The sequence below is a fragment of the Salminus brasiliensis genome, chromosome 13 (assembly GCF_030463535.1).
Source record: "Salminus brasiliensis chromosome 13, fSalBra1.hap2, whole genome shotgun sequence".
Taxonomy (NCBI): domain Eukaryota; kingdom Metazoa; phylum Chordata; class Actinopteri; order Characiformes; family Bryconidae; genus Salminus; species Salminus brasiliensis.
This window is the reverse complement of record NC_132890.1, coordinates 8,774,708-8,791,899: the sequence shown is the minus strand read 5'-3', so window position 1 is coordinate 8,791,899 and position 17,192 is coordinate 8,774,708. Positions and strand designations below refer to the sequence as shown.

Sequence of the window (17,192 nt, the reverse complement as noted above, 5' to 3'; positions counted from 1 at the left end):
GGTTTGACATGACTTGCTGTGAGCAGTTCCTTCCTCAAGCCTTCCAACTTGACCTCCACCTTTCAGCAGTTCACACGCAGTCAGACTCCAGTGCCAAGCGATCAGCAACTGTCTCCGACCTGAGGCGATCTTTTGTCAGTGATTTCCAAAAACAGTCTTGAACATTGGGGCTATGATTTCATAAGAAGCAATGAATGAGCAGGTGTCCCTAAACTTTTGTCCAGTGCAGATGGTTTTTTTTTGTTTTTTTTAGAGCTGACAGATCAGACTTGCTGCTGTAATTTACTGAAACTGACATCTAGATGTATGTGATATCAACTACCATCAGGCCACAATTGTTGCCCAGGTGTGCCCTGTTAGGTTGACACTTGGTTTGAGGTCTCGGTTTCATCTGTGATGTTATTTGTTCAAAAAATAAACCAACATGAAGACCAGAAACAGGAACCAAGACAGTTATTGTGAAGCTAAGAAAAGAGGGAACAGCAGAGCCATTGCCCAAACACTGGTACAGCAATTGTCTCCGACCTGAGGCTTTTGTCTGCGATCTCCAAAAACAGTCAGTGACTTGAACATTGGGGCTAAAATCATGTCGGGTGAACCAGGCCTTAGCAGCCGCTCAGCTCTCAAAGCAGGAAAAGCTGGACTATAAGATGAAGTGAAGCAAAGTGTTTTCATGTGTTCTTGTTTAACGTGAAACGGTGGAGGTCAAGTTGAGGTCAGGAAGACATCCTGAAAGAACCTCCAGGAAGATGTAGCTGACCCTGGAGCGGTGGTGCACTGTTCTACTGTGCAGCGACTCCTGCACACACATGACCTTCATGGAAGAATCATCCAAAGAAAACCTCTCCGGCATCCACGCCACAAAATACCCCATCAGTATTTAAAGGATCATCTCCACAAGCCTGATGCATTTTAGGAAAGTCCCTGGTCCTCGAGGCCCACTTCTATTAGCTGGATCAGGTGTGTCTGGAGCAGGCACAACACTTCCTCCATGACCAGGGTTAGAAAACACTGATCTAAACGCCCTGAGTAATGCTTCCTTGGAAATCAGATCATCTTATACAAACCGGATTCCAAAAAAGTTGGGACACTAAACAAATTGTGAATAAAAACTGAATGCAATGATGTGGAGATGGCAAATGTCAATATTTTATTCGTAATAGAACATAGATGACAGATCAAAAGTTTAATCTGAGTAAATGTAACATTTTAAAGGAGAAATATGTTGATTCAAAATTTCATGGCGTCAACAAATCCCCAAAAAGTTGGGACAAGTAGCAATAAGTGGCTGGAAAAAGGAAATTGAGCATATAACGAACAGCTGGAAGGCCAATTAACAATAATTAGGTCAATTGACAACATGATTGGGTATAAAAAGAGCTTCTCGGAGTGTCAGTGTCTCTCTGAAGCCAAGATGGTAAGAGGATCACCAATTCCACCATTGTTGCGCAGAAAGATAGTGCAGTAATACCAGAATGGTGTTACCCAGCGTGAAATAGCAAAGACTTTTAAGTTATCATCATCAACCGTGCTTAACATCATCAAAAGATTCAGAGAATCTGGAACAATCGCTGTGCGTAAGGGTCAAGGCCGTAAAACTCTACTGGATGCTCGTGATCTCCAGGCCCTTAAACGCCACTGCACCTCAAACAGGAATGCCACTGTCAAAGAAATAACAGAATGGGCTCAGGAATACTTCCAGAATTCATTGTCAGTGAACGCAATCCACCGTGCCATCCGCCGTTGCCAGCTGAAACTCAACAGTGCAAAGAGGAAGCCATTTCTAAGCAAGCTCCACAAGCTCAGACGTTTGCACTGGGCCAGGGGTCTTTTAAAATGGAGTGTGGCAAAATGGAAGACTGTTCTGTGGTCAGATGAGTCACGATTTGAAGTTCTTTATGGAACGCTGGGACGCCATGTCATCCGGACCAGAGAGGACAAGGATAACCCAAATTGTTATCAACGCTCCGTTCAGAAGCCTGCATCACTGATGGTATGGGGTTGCATGAGTGCTTGTGGCATGGGCAGCTTGCATGTCTGGAAAGGCACCATTAATGCAGAGAACTATGTTCAGGTTCTAGAACAACATATGCTCCCATCTAGACGTCATCTCTTTCAGGGAAGACCCTGCATTTTTCAACAAGATAATGCCAGACCACATTCTGCAGCAATCACAACATCATGGCTATGTAGGAGAAGGATCCGGGTACTGAAATGGCCAGCCTGCAGTCCAGATCTTTCACCTTTAGAGAACATTTGGCGCATCATAAAGAGGAAGGTGCGACAAAGAAGGCCCAAGACGATTGAACAGTTAGAGGCCTGTATTAGACATGAATGGGAGAGCATTCCTATTTCTAAACTTGAGAAACTGGTCTCCTCTGTCCCCAGACGTCTGTTGAGTGTTATAAGAAGAAGGGGGGGATGCCACACAGTGATCAAAATGGCCTTGTCACAACTTTTTGGGGATTTATTGACGCCATGAAATTTTGAATCAACATATTTCTCCTTTAAAATGTTACATTTACTCAGATTAAACTTTTGATCTGTCATCTATGTTCTATTACAAATAAAATATTGACATTTGCCATCTCCACATCATTGCATTCAGTTTTTATTCACAATTTGTTTAGTGTCCCAACTTTTTTGGAATCCGGTTTGTACTTACTTAACCATTTACAGTGCCAAACAGTCTGACCAAGGGTGCCTAGACCTTTGCATGACACTGTATATATTCATACAAAGCATCTGATGTTTCTACCATTTTTGTTTTCTTATTTAACTGAAATGTGATCATAAAACAAAGAAAAAAACACGGTGTCACGTCCATGAGCTTTCAGCAGTCGATGTGGGTCTCCTTAAGGAGTTAAGCCGGTGAACAATCAGTAATGTAAACTGTGTTACTGAATAACTCTCCTGTTCCTCGCAGAGCAGCCATCACATGACTGAATCACACCTCAAACCTTCTGCCCCCCGTGATAATGACGTATCTGGAAATCTCAGAGGAGTACAGGGTTGGCAAATACTCTCAGGGAATTCTCAAAATAAAGAAACATGATTGAGATTCCTGTCCTAGTGGAACAGGAGACTATGGAGATGAAGGGGAAGAGCAGTGCAGTTTGGGTTAATGATGTAACCGAAGAGCCTTCAGTATTACAGGGAAATACCACAGATGATCACGATATTGAGAGAAAACCAAAAAAAAAAACCAAAAAAAAAAAAAAAAAAAAAAAAAACACCCCCTCCACTTTTATCACTACTTACACTGTCTGACATTAGAATCAGCTGCAGATGATCAGAACATGGTTAGAGAAGATTCTGGGGGAGCCGGTCTTATTTAAACCTCATATAGTTTAAATAAGGCATATAGTTTGGCTTGCTCTTGACTGTTGAAGTGGGTGGGGTCACCACAGTGAGATCCAGAGAGCTGTCAGGCCTTCAGAAAGAAAAATGCAGAAGCAGATAAGGAAGGGATTCTGGGAAGGGATGTGAAAGATGTCAGCATAACCAGAAATCAGCATGTTCTACTGTCCACTAAATTATTTACAACATTTAGAACAACATGGCCAGACCAGCAAGTCCTAGCAAGTTCAGCCCAAGAGCAGAGCAGACCTCAAGAAGAAGTCGTCTCCAACAATCCTGAAATGTCGTCACGGGACGCCAGTGTACTCAACAGGATCAAATTAGGATCCCTCTGAACTGCACAGTCCTTTAGCTTAAATACAGACTGTAAAATACATGTCCAAATGTTTGTGAACACCCCTTGTAATGATTGCATTTAGCTACTTTAAGTTGCTGACACAGATTTGCAAATGCGTGCACACACACACACACAGTTTCCACATAGAGAAGTACAGACCTATTTGGACCCTGCATAATGTCAGGCCTGGGCTAGAGGGTTAAAAAGCCCCCCAGCATCATTGAGCTGTGGAGCAGTGGAACGGTGTTCTCTGTAATGATGGATGGTGCTGAATGCAATCAAACCCCACAGCAATGCCCTTGATGTGTCCCAATACTTTTGTCAATATAGTGTATTATTATACAGTGCAATTATTAAGTCTGTGTGTGTATAAGGTGTGTTCACTTGGCTGAATGTGTTGTGTGTGTCTCTCTATAAGGAGAGACAGATGCACAGCCTGTTCCTGCTCATCTCCATGGTGACCACACAACTTCAGCTGGATACCTGACGATCAGTAAGAGGTAGAAGATACATCAACCAGACTTCCTGTCTCTCTCTCTCTCTCTCTCTCTCTCTCTCACACACACACACACACACACACACACACACACACACACACACACACTCACACACACACAGACAGACAGATAGCGAGGGGTGGCATCTCCTAAGCTTAATTGGTGTAATTACTGTAAGCAGGAGTAGTAGGTGTGGAAGTGCCGCTGTGTTCAGAGGAAATCTTTACTGGGTCATGTGACTCGTTAGCGTTTGTAAACTGCAGTGACTTTAATCACTTACACACGTCCAAACACATCCAGACCAGAGCCTGAGAGCCTGGCACTCCCAACTGTCTGGGCTAAGTGTGTGTGTGTGTGTATAGTGTTTGATGGCTGTGAACATGTCTGGTCTACACTCTGTAGATATCAGGGGGACCTGTCGACAAGGAGCGTGTATATGTGCATGTGCGCGTGTGTGTGAGTGAGTGTGTGTGAGCACGCATGTTTCTGTGTCTCCCTGCATGTCTGCATGTGTGTGTGAGGGGCTTAGCAGTGTGAGGTCGGTAATCTGTAAAGCTGCTTTGCCTGAGGGCAGTGGTGTGAAACCTGGCGAGAGAGAGAGAGAAAGAAAGAGAGAGTGGGAGAGAGAGAGGGAGGGAGGGAGAGAGAAACAGAGAGATAGAGAGAGAGAGAGAGAGAGAGAGAGAGAAACAGGAGGGACTAGGGGGGCAAGAGCAATGGAATGACAAAGATAAAATGAGAGTGAGAATAACCAAAAGAAAGTGAGAGAAAGAAAGAGAGAGAGAGCGAGAGAGCATGCAAGAGAGAGAGAGAGAGAGAGAGAGACAGAGAGAGAGAGAGAGCGTGCAAGAGAGAGAGAAGAAGAGAAATATAGACAATGGAAAGAGAAAGGGTAAAAAGGTGACAACTAGACAAAGAAAAGAGAGAGAGAAAATACAGTGAAAGGGAGAGAGAGAGCGAGTGAGAAAGAGAATGTGTGAAATGAGAGAAAGACATAAAAACAGAGTGTGAGAGAGAGAGAGAGAGAGAGAGAGAGAGAGAGAGAGAGAGAGAGAGAGAGAGAGAGAGAGAGAGAGAGAATAAAGTGAAAAGGAGAGCATGAGAGAGAAAGAAATATAGGGACAATTGAGAGAGAGCCAGAGCGAGAAAGTGCGAGAGAGAAAGAGAGAGAGAGGGAGAGAGAGAGAGAGAAAGAGAGAAAGAGGGAGAGAGAGAAAGAGGAATAAAATAAAAGAGAGATAGAGGACGAATGAGAAAGAGAATAAACTAAGTGAAAGGAAGTGAGAGCGAGAGACAAATAGAGTGAGAGAGAGAGAGAGAGAGAGAAAGAGAGAGAGAGAGAGAGAGAAAGAGAGAGAGAGAGAGAGAGAAAGAGAGAGAGAGAGAGAGAGAGAGAACAGGAGAGTGTTACATAACAAGGCTTTTATTTACTTTGTCAACAACAGACCTGTGTGACATGGACACACACACACACACACACACACATTCTTTAGCTGAGAATGAAGAAAGGTCCTGGCAGCTTTTTGACTCGTGAGCGGCTCCGGGAGATGGAATGAAACTGTCAGGGTGACAGAGGGGTAAACACAGTGTTGCTCACACAGACACACACACACACACCTATAATGAAACATATCAAATAACTACTTACACCATCATTAACACACACACACCCACTCACCTTTCCTTTATTATCTTTTATCAAATCACACCCTCCTTCAGAACCCATCAGCTAGAACACAGATTTCAACCCCCCAACACACACACACACACACAGTAATGTAAACCCTCAGCACAGATGATAAACCACACCCACTCTGAAACCTTAGCTCACCTCTCCGTACTCTGACCTCAGATCAACCCCAAACAAACACACACACACACACACACACACACACACACACACACACACACACACACACACACACGATGAAGCAGACAAACAGAGGGGAGAACAAAACAGTGGAAATAAAGCACAGCAGCCGAGTTGAGCTAATGACTGACCGCTCACCGCGCTCCCAGCCCTTAACACCTCTGAATGGGATCCGAACATAAACAGCGCTGGCATTCAGACGCTGAGGTCATTTTTCTGAAGCTATGATTTAGTGGTGTGATTTAGATTGTGTCCATGTTTACCTAAGATATATGAAAAGCTTTATTTTTTTATATAAATGTCTGTGTGCGTCCCTCTGTCTGAATTACCACCCCGTCACACAAACCTGCTTTGTTCATAAACAACAAAAACATTGCTTTAAATGTCATCAACAAAGAGGAAGTGACATCATTTGAGCTTTTGGAGCAGCCAGAAACAAAAAATAGGCAAGCTCCGACGTTCTCTTACATCCTTTCATCAGCCTGTTCATGTTAGAGGAGGTCCGTCAAGCTCAATCCAACCACCCTGTTACGCAAAGTAGAGATGGAGTACTGTGTGTTTCTAAAACCTTTTACATCACTAATGCAAAAAATTAAAACACCTATTTTAAATGTTGACATTTTGATTCAATTTACCACCCCGTCACAGACCACCCTGTCACATTTTACTGTGGAAAATGGCTCACGTGTCTAAATAAAAGAAGAATATTAATAAGGATTCTGAGCCTGACGTAGGCTTTCATCAGCATTCGGAGTATAACAGTTTGCCACGACTGTCAGCATGTGATGGGATTACTGACCATGAACAAACATGAAGCTAAAACAACATCTACACACACACACACACACACACAAACACACCCTTAGTCCTCCATGTCTAACGACCAGAAGAAGAAAAAGCTTCTCGGACCAATTACACAGACTCATGAGTCGTGACCTGCTGCCTGGCAACAGAGTTATATGGAAGAGTGAGAGAGACTCTGATGGACAGAGTTTGTCAGAATGAGCACCTCAGCAGTGGTGTCAAACATACAGCCCGTGAGCCAGAACCGGCCCGATAAAAGGTTCTAATCAGGTCTGTCAAACACATTCACAAGCCATGTTCTTAACAGTGTTTATTATAGGGGTCCAAAAATGGAAACCAGGAACGGAAACCGGGAACCTCTGTTGTGTCTGAAATGAAAATCCTGCAGAACCAAAGCGGAACTGGAAGACAGGCCAATTCCAAACCATGCAAAAGTGTTACGCAACAGCCTTGACTTGTAAACGATTTCAGCCCTAAAATTGACACATTGACCCAGCCCACCAGTGAAAACCTTTCAAGGCTAAACGCAAAGACATTCTACTGAAGAATATGGAAGAGAGGGTAAAAAAGGCTAAATGCTAATGCTAGGTGAAACGGGGAAGAGAGGAAGGTTGGTCGGCCACTCCTTCACTGCAATGCAATGCAAGAAGCCTCTAAAAAGGCTAAAAGGCTAAAAGCTAACCCATGTGCACAGCTGACGACACTAGGAGGGTAAAGATCTAACACATGTCTCCTAAGATACACATGAAGCCAGCCACCACCCCTTTTCCAACTGCTGCCAAAGTGTCCTCGCCAGGCAGCTGACACACTCAGAGGAAAGCACTGGGCCCTCAACTCATCCGCACAAGCAAACATCGCTTTAAGAGCGATGAGAGGATAGAGCGCCATCTACCCATCCAGAGGGAGCACGGCTGATTGTGCCATCTCAGATTCCGGCTGCTGATGGCAAAGTGGCATGGCTTGGGATTTGAACCACTGATCCAGCCACAGTCCCCAACACATGGGCGTATTGACAAACATGATTTGCATCTAAAATATCAAATAAATAAATATATTTATTCATTTTTTATGCATTTCTGTTTTGGTTTTTTTTACAAAACCGTTATTATTATTTTCAGCATTATATGTCTTTGTGTGTGTGTATAACTGTTAACATAATTATTGAAACATAATGTTTTGGTAAAAAAAAAGCTAGCATTTGTGGGTGTCCCTTAGTTGGACTTACCACCCCGTCACACTAACTTGTTTCGTCTATAAATAATGTACAGTTGCTTTAAATGACATCACATCATTTGAGCTTTTGGAGCAGCCGGTAACAAAAATAAATAAAATAAATACATTTTATAAAATAAAATAAATAAATCTACCATCCCGCCACGCATCACCCTGACACGTTTTAATGTAAATATGGTTCCTTTGTCTGAAAAATGATCATATTAAGGAGGATTTTATGTCTGAGGTGAGAACATTTGCCCTTTTAAAACATGAAAATGACACCCGTTTCATAGAAAGCCCATCACACACTACACGTCCAAATGTTTATGGACACCCCTTCTAATGAATGCATTCATTGTAGAGAAGTACTGCCAAAAGAATACGACTCTCTGGAGTAGATAATCAACAAGAAGCTATTGGCACAATGCTGCCTAATGCCAGGTGTGGGCTAGAGGGGTATAAAGCCCTCCAGCACTGAGCTGTGGAGCAGTGGAGCACAGTGTTCTCTGGAATGATGGTGGTGCTCCATGCAATATGATTATCCAACATCCTGACCTCAGAAACACTCTTATCGCTGAATGCAATCAAATCTTCACAACAATGCGCCATAAATCTAGTAGGACGCCTTCTTCTCAAGACAGTGGAGACAGTTACTTCAAGAAAAGCAGCAAAAACTCTTTTTTAATACCCTTGATTTCGTAAGGAACAAGGAATGAGCGGGTGTCCCAATACTTTTGTCCATATAGTATCTATATGTCCCTTTTCAAAAGAAGTGCTTTTCTGTCGGACCCCCTTGATACTGCACTGCGTGTGATGCAGCCCCTCGCCTCAAATAAGTTTGCCACCCTTGTATGAGAGTGATGGAGTGATAACACAGCACTGAAAACGATGAGAATCAAGACAAACAGAACCGAGAGGAAAGAACACAGGCAGTGAGAGCAGGTGACAGGCGGAGAAAATATAAGTGAGAGTGCAAGGGGAGAGAGAGGGAGCGAGTGAGCGAGCGAGAGAGAGAGAGAGAGAAAGAGAGAGAGGGAGAGAAAGAGAACGTGATGGGCCGCGTGAGGCTGGCTCAGACACTGCGGCTCAGTTACGTAAACACACCCCCCGCTCAGTCTCCTCATGGACTCAGCAGACGCCGCTCCCCTCCAATCCCTCGCTCTGCTGCTGCACAGCGCTCTGCCCTCGCTCACATGGCTCCTCACATGCTCTCTCTCTCTCACTTTTTTTCGCTCACTCTCCCTCTCGCTCGGTCTGTGGGGAGTGGGTAGTCAGCTTGCGGCTGCATGAGACTGCAGCACCACACTCAGGGCAACGAGGACACAGCACACACTGACACTGGCTGGAGAGTGCGGATATAATTATGCACACATACACACACTGTATTGACAAAAGTATTGGGACACCTGTTCATTCTTCTGAAATCAAAGGTGTATATATAAAATAAAAAAAAGTTTAAGGAACTGTCTCTACTGTCCAGAGAAGAAGGCTTTCTACTAGATTTTGGAGCATTGCTGTGAGGATTTGACTGCATGCAGCGACAAAAGCATTAGTGTGATCAGGATGTTGGATAATCACCACCCCACCTCATTCTCAACTCCTCAAATCATCCCGAAAGTATAAGCATTCCAAAGAACACAGTTCCACTGCTCCACAGCTCAATACTGGGGGGCTCTAGCCCACGCCTGGCCAATAAGTTCATGTTATTGATCTGCTCCAGAGAGTCCTATTCTATTGGCAGTACTTCTACTTCACTACAGGGACTAAGCAAGCTGTGTGTGAGAATCTTCATAGGGTTCCTCTGGGTATTTCTGATGATGTATTTAAAATGTGTTGGTCTACACAGAACACTGCAGGTCAGTCTTCACGATCAGCCATAACATTAAAACCACCTGCCTAATATAGTGTAGGTCACCCTGGTGCGACCAAAACAGCTGTAAACCTTCAATGCATCCATTGACTCCATAAGAACACTCTGAAGGTGTTCTATAGAGTCTGGCACCAAGATGTTAGCAGCAGATCCTTCAAAAATACTGTAAACTGAGAGGTGGGGCCTCCATGAAACGCATCAATAAGCCCTGGAGGCCCATAACCCTGTCACCAGCTGGAGCACTTTTTTGGTAGCTGCTGACCACGGCACTCCAGAAAAACCCCACAAGACCTGTCTGATGTTTTGGAGATGCTCTGGCTCAGGCATTTTTCCACACCTCCAAAGTTCAGTCTATGACGTTTTTAGTAGTTTCTTCTCCTAACCTTCCAGGTCATCACAAACATAATCAATGGTGTTGAGGTCTGGACTCTGGGATGTTCAGGCCTTTGTTCTTAGCAGGATGATCTATATTTAAAAAATGTTCTTCAATGTCTCGTTTGCTTTTCTCTGTAGGAACTTCTTGATCAGCTCTGCATAGTTTTGGTGGTCTCCTTTGGGCTTCTTTATTCAAATACTTTTTATATTATTTTATTTATTTATTTTCTCCTACTAAAATGCATCATCTTAGTGGTTCCCAACACCTGATCCAGCTAATTTGTAACTGAACAAGCCCTTCCTGAGTTGAAGGTAGTGTGTTAGAGCAGGAATCTACTAAAATGTGCAGGATAGAGGGTCCTCCAAGAGCAGGGCTGGTAACCACTGCAGTATTTTACATGGTATCTCCTCAGAAGCATTGCACTTGTAATAATGACTGTTCAAACTGGAAATCAAGGGAATGAAGGGTGGGTGGTCTCTCATTTCTTCTGACTGCAGACCTCCTGACTTCCTCATAAAACGAAGACTATTACTGAAGTCATCAACTTACATACACATCCAGCCCGTTTCACACCAAGCCTCTCTCAGAGTGCTGATGCAGGACGAGCTTCAGCCCAGTGCATAATTAAACCTGCTCTAACGGCTCCTTCGTCTCTAATCATGACCTCAAAGGCACGAGCAGCTGCTGCTGCAAGAGAGCAGAGCGAGTGGAAGGTGTGGAGGAGAGGTGGGGCTGCAGCACTATTTCTGCTGTGTCAAAGCTTCAGTAACTCTGATCACTCTCTCACTTTCTATATCTCTCTCATCCCTCTCCCCCTCTCTCTCTCTCTCTCTGGCTGCAGTCAGCTCTCTGCAGTATTGATTTGTTGTGCTGGGTGTTTTTGGGCTGCTGGCATGCTCCTCTTCTCCCTCTCTCACTCTCTCTCTCTCTCTCTCTCAGTCTGTCCTCGCGTGCCTCTGGCTTATGCAACGACTCCCCGCTCTGTCCACTGAATACTGATTAGCTGTCTGGAGCTCCAGACCCCAAGCGCTCATCCAGCCGGAGCCAACAGCACCACTGAGGCCTGAGAGGAGGGCTTAGTTCATTCATCTCGCACACACACACACACACACACACACACACACACACACACACACATATATATATATATATATATATATATATATATATATATATATATATATATATATATATATATATATATATATATATATATATATACACTCTACAGCTTGCAGAGAAAGAAGCAGTGGTGGTGTGTGTGTGTGTGTGTGTGGGGGGGGGGGGGTCAACAGGTTCAAAAACATCACTCAAGTTTACGCATCCCTCTAGCACCCTCTCCTGGTGGCTGCTGTCACCGTGGCAACCACAGAGCTGCTCCAACCCTGACCTCTGGAAACACTCTCGAGACTCCTTCACAAATCAGCCTGCTCCAACACCACTGCTCTGACTCATCACAGTTAGCCTCCACATCCCTGCCGCAGCAAACTTTACGTCAACCACGCAGACCATAATGGGATTTACCAGCAACCGCGCTACGCGTCAGCCAAACAGATAAACAGGGCAGACGTTTCTCAGTGTGCTGTTTTTCACAGTTCGTTTGTACCAGATGGCTGGTGTCAGAACGGATCTACTGGTCCAAAATGCTGAAGATGCAGACCTTCCCCACAGCACTACTTTTGGAATTTCAGCAAAGAGAAGTACCACCATGTGGAGCCAGGTTTTATGTATTTATGTATGATGATTTTCCTAATCATAAGCTTCAATGAGAATCCTCTGGGTACTCCAGTTTCCTCCCATTTCCCAAAACACATGGCAGGTGAACTGAATATACTATACTGCCCCCTAGGTGTGAGTGTATGAGTGAAGGAGCGCGTCCCTGTGGTACCCTGTGATGGACTGGAGCCTGTTCTGCCTTGCACTGCCTTGCACTCAGGCTCCTCTACCCACTACGAAGAAGCAGGACAGATGGGTAAGAAGATGGACAGATGGATGAATGTCATGTTGCTCAACAGCTTTTAGTAATAAACGAGACCAGAGATGTTAGAAAAGAGGAGACCAGGCACTGGTTGAAATATGAATGGGAGTTTGCATAATCCGCTGAACACTCCTTACAGATCCAGTACCACCCCTTGACCTTCAGTCTCCATTAATTTGTCCTCTCCACTACTACAAAGATATAGACTTGCCTATAAAGACTTTGGCTAGTCTTATTTTGTGACAGCAAACATATGCACTGGTGATATTCTGCTGGTGCGTCCTCTTTACATGAGGTGCACAACAGGTACCTGCCTGCTGATAGCCTGCGCGCCCCCTGCTGGACAAACTTCAGACTGCAACAGTGAGCAGTGAGGTCCAAAGCCCCATCCATTCTAATCCATTCAGTCCATCTTCTTATTTGCTTGTTCTTGGTCAGGATCGTGGAGGGTGTAGAGCCTAACCAGATTCATAGGACCGGGTGCTAGTGTACCATCCCAAGATACCACACACACACCTATTAACTCTCACACTCACATATAGGGGGCAATTTAGCATGGCCAATTCATGGGCATGTGTGGATTTTAGGGGGTGGAAGAAAACTGGTTGGAGTTCCTGATTGAAAAGCCAAACAGGAGACAGAGAGTTACAGAGACCTGAGCGAGGATCAAACCCACAACCCCATGCCCACACGTGACCCTACTTGTTGCCCAGTTCATTTCTGAATTCAGCTCTAGATCCATGTGGGAAGCCAGGAAGCATTATATTTGGATCCATTTACCACTGAGGCGCTTCAGCTGTACCAAAAATGCTGTTGTAAACAGTTACAGAGAAGACACAGTCTATCAGTCTTCTAATTTATCGAAAGGTCCAAACTCTCAACTGGTTCTGTATTAAGGAGCTGATGTGTGTGTGTGTGTGTGTGTGTGTGTGTGTATATAGCTCTTATGAGCTTAATGAGAACCAATCAGAGGCAGGCAGGGCGAGAAAAGACAGAAGAAAGAGGATAATGCTTCTGACTGACCCGATCATCGATGGTCTCTTTCTGGTCCAGCATCTCCCGGAGCGTCTGCAGGATTTTAATACACAGCTTCTCTTCTTTATCCATCAGCTTCTTCGTGTGTTTAATTAGCCTAAAGGCACAGAACACCCCCCCCCAATGAACAATACACTCAATCCCAGCCATTTTCTTTTTCAGTATTTGAGCATTAAGACTGACTTTCTTTTTTTAACATACGGGAGAGAAACAGTGCTAAACAATCTGATCTTATCTCTATAGATCTGAAAGGCATATATTCTTTATTGACCTTACGTAAGAAAAGTAATACAGTAATGTATGTGAGTGCAGAGCTACAGCAGGTGGGCTGCACGCGGTGGCTTTCAGAGTGAATCATGCAGACGTGGTTATGCAATAGCACAGGCACACCGTGCAGCCACAGACTCAGGTAAGTGCTGTTCTGATGCTCTCCGACAGACAGGCTCTCTGTGGAGCAGCTTCACCGCCCACTCAAAACCCCAAACACTGTCGCTATGACCCGACCTGGGTTGACTGAATGTACCGCAGCTGCATGAGCGACTATGACTAGGAGATACGACGGGGGAGGAGGTGTGCGAAAATTGCACTTGATAAAACATCTATTACCACTGCATGGAGGGGGGTTTCTTTAACAATGGCAGCAGCCATAGCAGCTGCACTTTAAACACAAAGGTGCTTCAAATAGAAGCCCTAGAAGAACCCGTTTTTGTATTCTAAAGAACCATGTTTGTAGTAGATGTGAGAGTGTGAAGTGAACATCAAGTTATGGTTCTTTAGACTTACTTTTACAACCTTCCACAAACATGACTCTTTATGGAACTACAATTGATATCGTTCAAAGCCATATTTTTAAGAGCATAGACAAAGACACAAGCCTTGAGCGCTTGAAGGCTCATTTCACAGCAGAAGCATCGTTTGCCGGAACCCTTCTGCAATGGTTGGCATTTCACTCCAGGCGCGACACACACGCATCATAAGCTTTTGCTTTTCTTGTAATAAGAATACAAGCCACAAACGTCCTTTTTATCTTTGTATTGCTTGAATAAACTTAATAAGAGCAGCCCTCCGGAAGGTCGCTGGTTCGACCTCCATAACCGGCATCCATGGCTGAGGTGCCCTAGGAGCAAGGCATCTAACCCTCCATAGTTGCTTTACTACTGGACTGAAGTGCAACTCCATGCACCAGTATTCCAGACTCATTTTAAGCTTAATTCTGGGCTACTAGTGACTTTTCAATGGTAAATCCCCACTGACACTACAATTAAGTTCTAGTCTAGGCTTTATCAGTGTCCACGAAACTGACTTTCACCATTCAGAATCCACTGTAGCCCATGCTCTATGTGAGTCTGGGAAAATTAAAGTGGCCTAATAAAAGTCTATTAAAGGGGCTGTATACGATTTCAAACCAAAACAATTAGTGTGAATGTCAGCTAACATTTCCTCACAGTTCACTAGCCTTACAGTCTGTTTACACGCCGGAAAAACATCGGGTGTTCGTACTTAACAGGAGTACAGCAACAGGGGGTGTCGTGCTTGTGAACAGCCTGGGGGAAGGGGGAATTTATTTGTGTATCTGCTACGTGTTGAACGGCACAAATTATCGAGGAGAGATGGTCGAGAAACAGCCAACAAGCAAATCGAACGAATAAAAGCTGAAGGAAAAGGTCCTAGATCAGGCAAATGTGACAACATGTGACAATGTTGGGGCGGTGGAGATATCAGAATGTCAAAAGGCAAGTAAATGAATATGATGCTGAAGCAATTGTAGCCCATAACCTAGGAAATGCTAACCTAGCTCTTCTCTCTAACAAATATATCATGGTATCTGATGGTACAACACTTGCATAGGGTTTTATTGCCGTGAAGATCAGGCGGTTGGAGCTACTTGAGAGGGTGTGTGTTTGTTTTGCTGTTGAGATGAAACATCAACAGTCCTTCTCCAGAATCGTACACAGCACCTTTAAATAATGCCTTGAGCACAAAATGAAGTAAAAAAAAAAAAAGGAAAAAAAAGAAGAGTGTGCGAGTCTCACTTAGTCATGAAGGCTCCAGTCTCGCAGCGTAGACGTGCTGCCTCTGGGAAGAGCAGCTCCGGACTGTGCAGAATGTCCACCAACACAGAGAACTCCGCCTGCACCCGTGGACTAAACTGGTCCTTTAGAAAGGAGACCACACCCTACCCACACACAGAAAACACAGCACAGCAATAATTCAGAATCTCGTACACAAGGTCACAGTGATAAAGGTGGTCGCCTACAGTGTGTAGGCAGACTGTGTAATGTGTTGATTTCCATATTATCAAAGGGACTCTTTTAAGAAAGCACACTGCCATACTGTATTACAAGCAAGCATGGTGCGTGCTAAAGAACCTTAAGATCCGAGAGGGAATGCTTTCAAATCCCTTGGAGCCGATAATGATCATTGCGGCTGTGACGGAGTGATCCACGGTACCTGCAGTTTCTCAATGATGTTCTTATAGTCCGGGGCTCCCAGGGGCTCTTTGCGCGGCCGACGGGCAGACAGCCTCCAGTCTTTGGCTGCACGCTGCACCATGGTGGTGTGGGTCTTCAGAGAGAGTGTGTTTACCTGACTATCCAGGTCCACTGGGATAGCAATGTTACGATTCTTAGCTGGAGGGAAGACGGTAATATGTGACTACATTTCACACAATGCACACAATGCATTCCATTTCTGGAAGATATAGGGTTTTAAATTAAATGTTATCACCCAGGGGAAAATAAATGCCCCATAAATCTAATAACTGGTTGCATCAGCTTTGGCAAGTGCAATGTTTGCGATAAGTCCTAACTCACTGGCTCACTAAATCTTAGCAGAGTGGCTGAAATTCAACTACATTGGATGCCAATCCCAAAAGTCTTGGGAATCATCTAGATGTTTTTCAGACGAGCCTTTGCATTCTTTTTGGTCAGCAGTGGTTTCCAGCTTGCAACTCCCCCATGGAGGCCATTTGTGCCCAGGAATTATGTACATTCAATTTAACTGATGTAAATGAGATTTGCAGTTCTTTAGATGTTTGTCTGGGTTCTTTTGTGACCTCCTGGACAAGTGTTTGGTGAAATTGTGGTAGGCTGGCCACTCCTGAGATGTCCAGAGAGGTTCTCAATTGTGGAAAATTCTTTTCTATTTGTGGAAAATGACGATCACTGTGATTTGCTGGAGTCCCAGAGCCTAAGCAATGGCTTTGTAACCCTTTCCAGACTGGTAGACCAGTTTCAATGACCTGGTTTCGCATCTGTATTTGAACCTCTTAGAATCTTTAGAACGAAGCAGCATGTGCTGCTTTTTAAGACCTTTTGCCTTGCTTCTCATTGCGAGACAGGTTTACATTCAGCAGGTCTGACAGTAATCATGTCCCAGTGTGTGGCTAGTAAATTTGAACCCAACTGTCAACTGAATTTGGTTAAGCAGTTGCTATGGGGGCAATTACTTTTTCACATGGGTGATGTAGTTAATTTCAGTTCATTCTAGTCACTCTAAATGCAAGTGTCTGGGTCCCAGGACTCTGCTGCTGGAGATGTTAACTTACCCACATCAGCAAGGGTCTTGATGCAGGCCTCGATGTTGGCCTTGTGCAGAGGGGTCATCCAGGAACAGTTATAGACTCTGAAGGCTGCCTGAAGCAGCTGGATGAAGACGGGCTGATGGGTCTGCCAGAATGTGTGAGTGAGAGAAACAGAGGAAGAGAGTTGATGACGATATCCGTGAAGGCTGAGAGTCAAACTGAAGGAGACAGGGGCTAAACTGGTGAGTGTGATGTGGGCAGTGCAAAGACACAGATGGCTGTCAGGTTGGTAGGAGGAGGTCCAAGGTGGAAAGGCGCGTAAACGAG

At 44.5% G+C, this 17,192-nt stretch overlaps 1 protein-coding gene across 2 annotated transcripts in view; it reads right to left on the bottom strand.

Moving 5' to 3' along the window:
• The window catches only part of itpr2 (inositol 1,4,5-trisphosphate receptor, type 2), a 108,546-nt gene that overhangs the window by 46,909 nt on the left and 44,445 nt on the right, over positions 1 to 17,192 (bottom strand). For both annotated transcript variants that reach the window (XM_072695630.1, XM_072695631.1), the window contains 4 exons: positions 16,890 to 17,010; positions 15,794 to 15,972; positions 15,376 to 15,518; positions 13,331 to 13,439 (listed from right to left, as the gene is read on the bottom strand). In XM_072695630.1, coding sequence (XP_072551731.1) covers positions 13,331 to 13,439; positions 15,376 to 15,518; positions 15,794 to 15,972; positions 16,890 to 17,010 — 552 coding nt within the window. The remainder of the gene's footprint in view (positions 1 to 13,330; positions 13,440 to 15,375; positions 15,519 to 15,793; positions 15,973 to 16,889; positions 17,011 to 17,192) is intronic.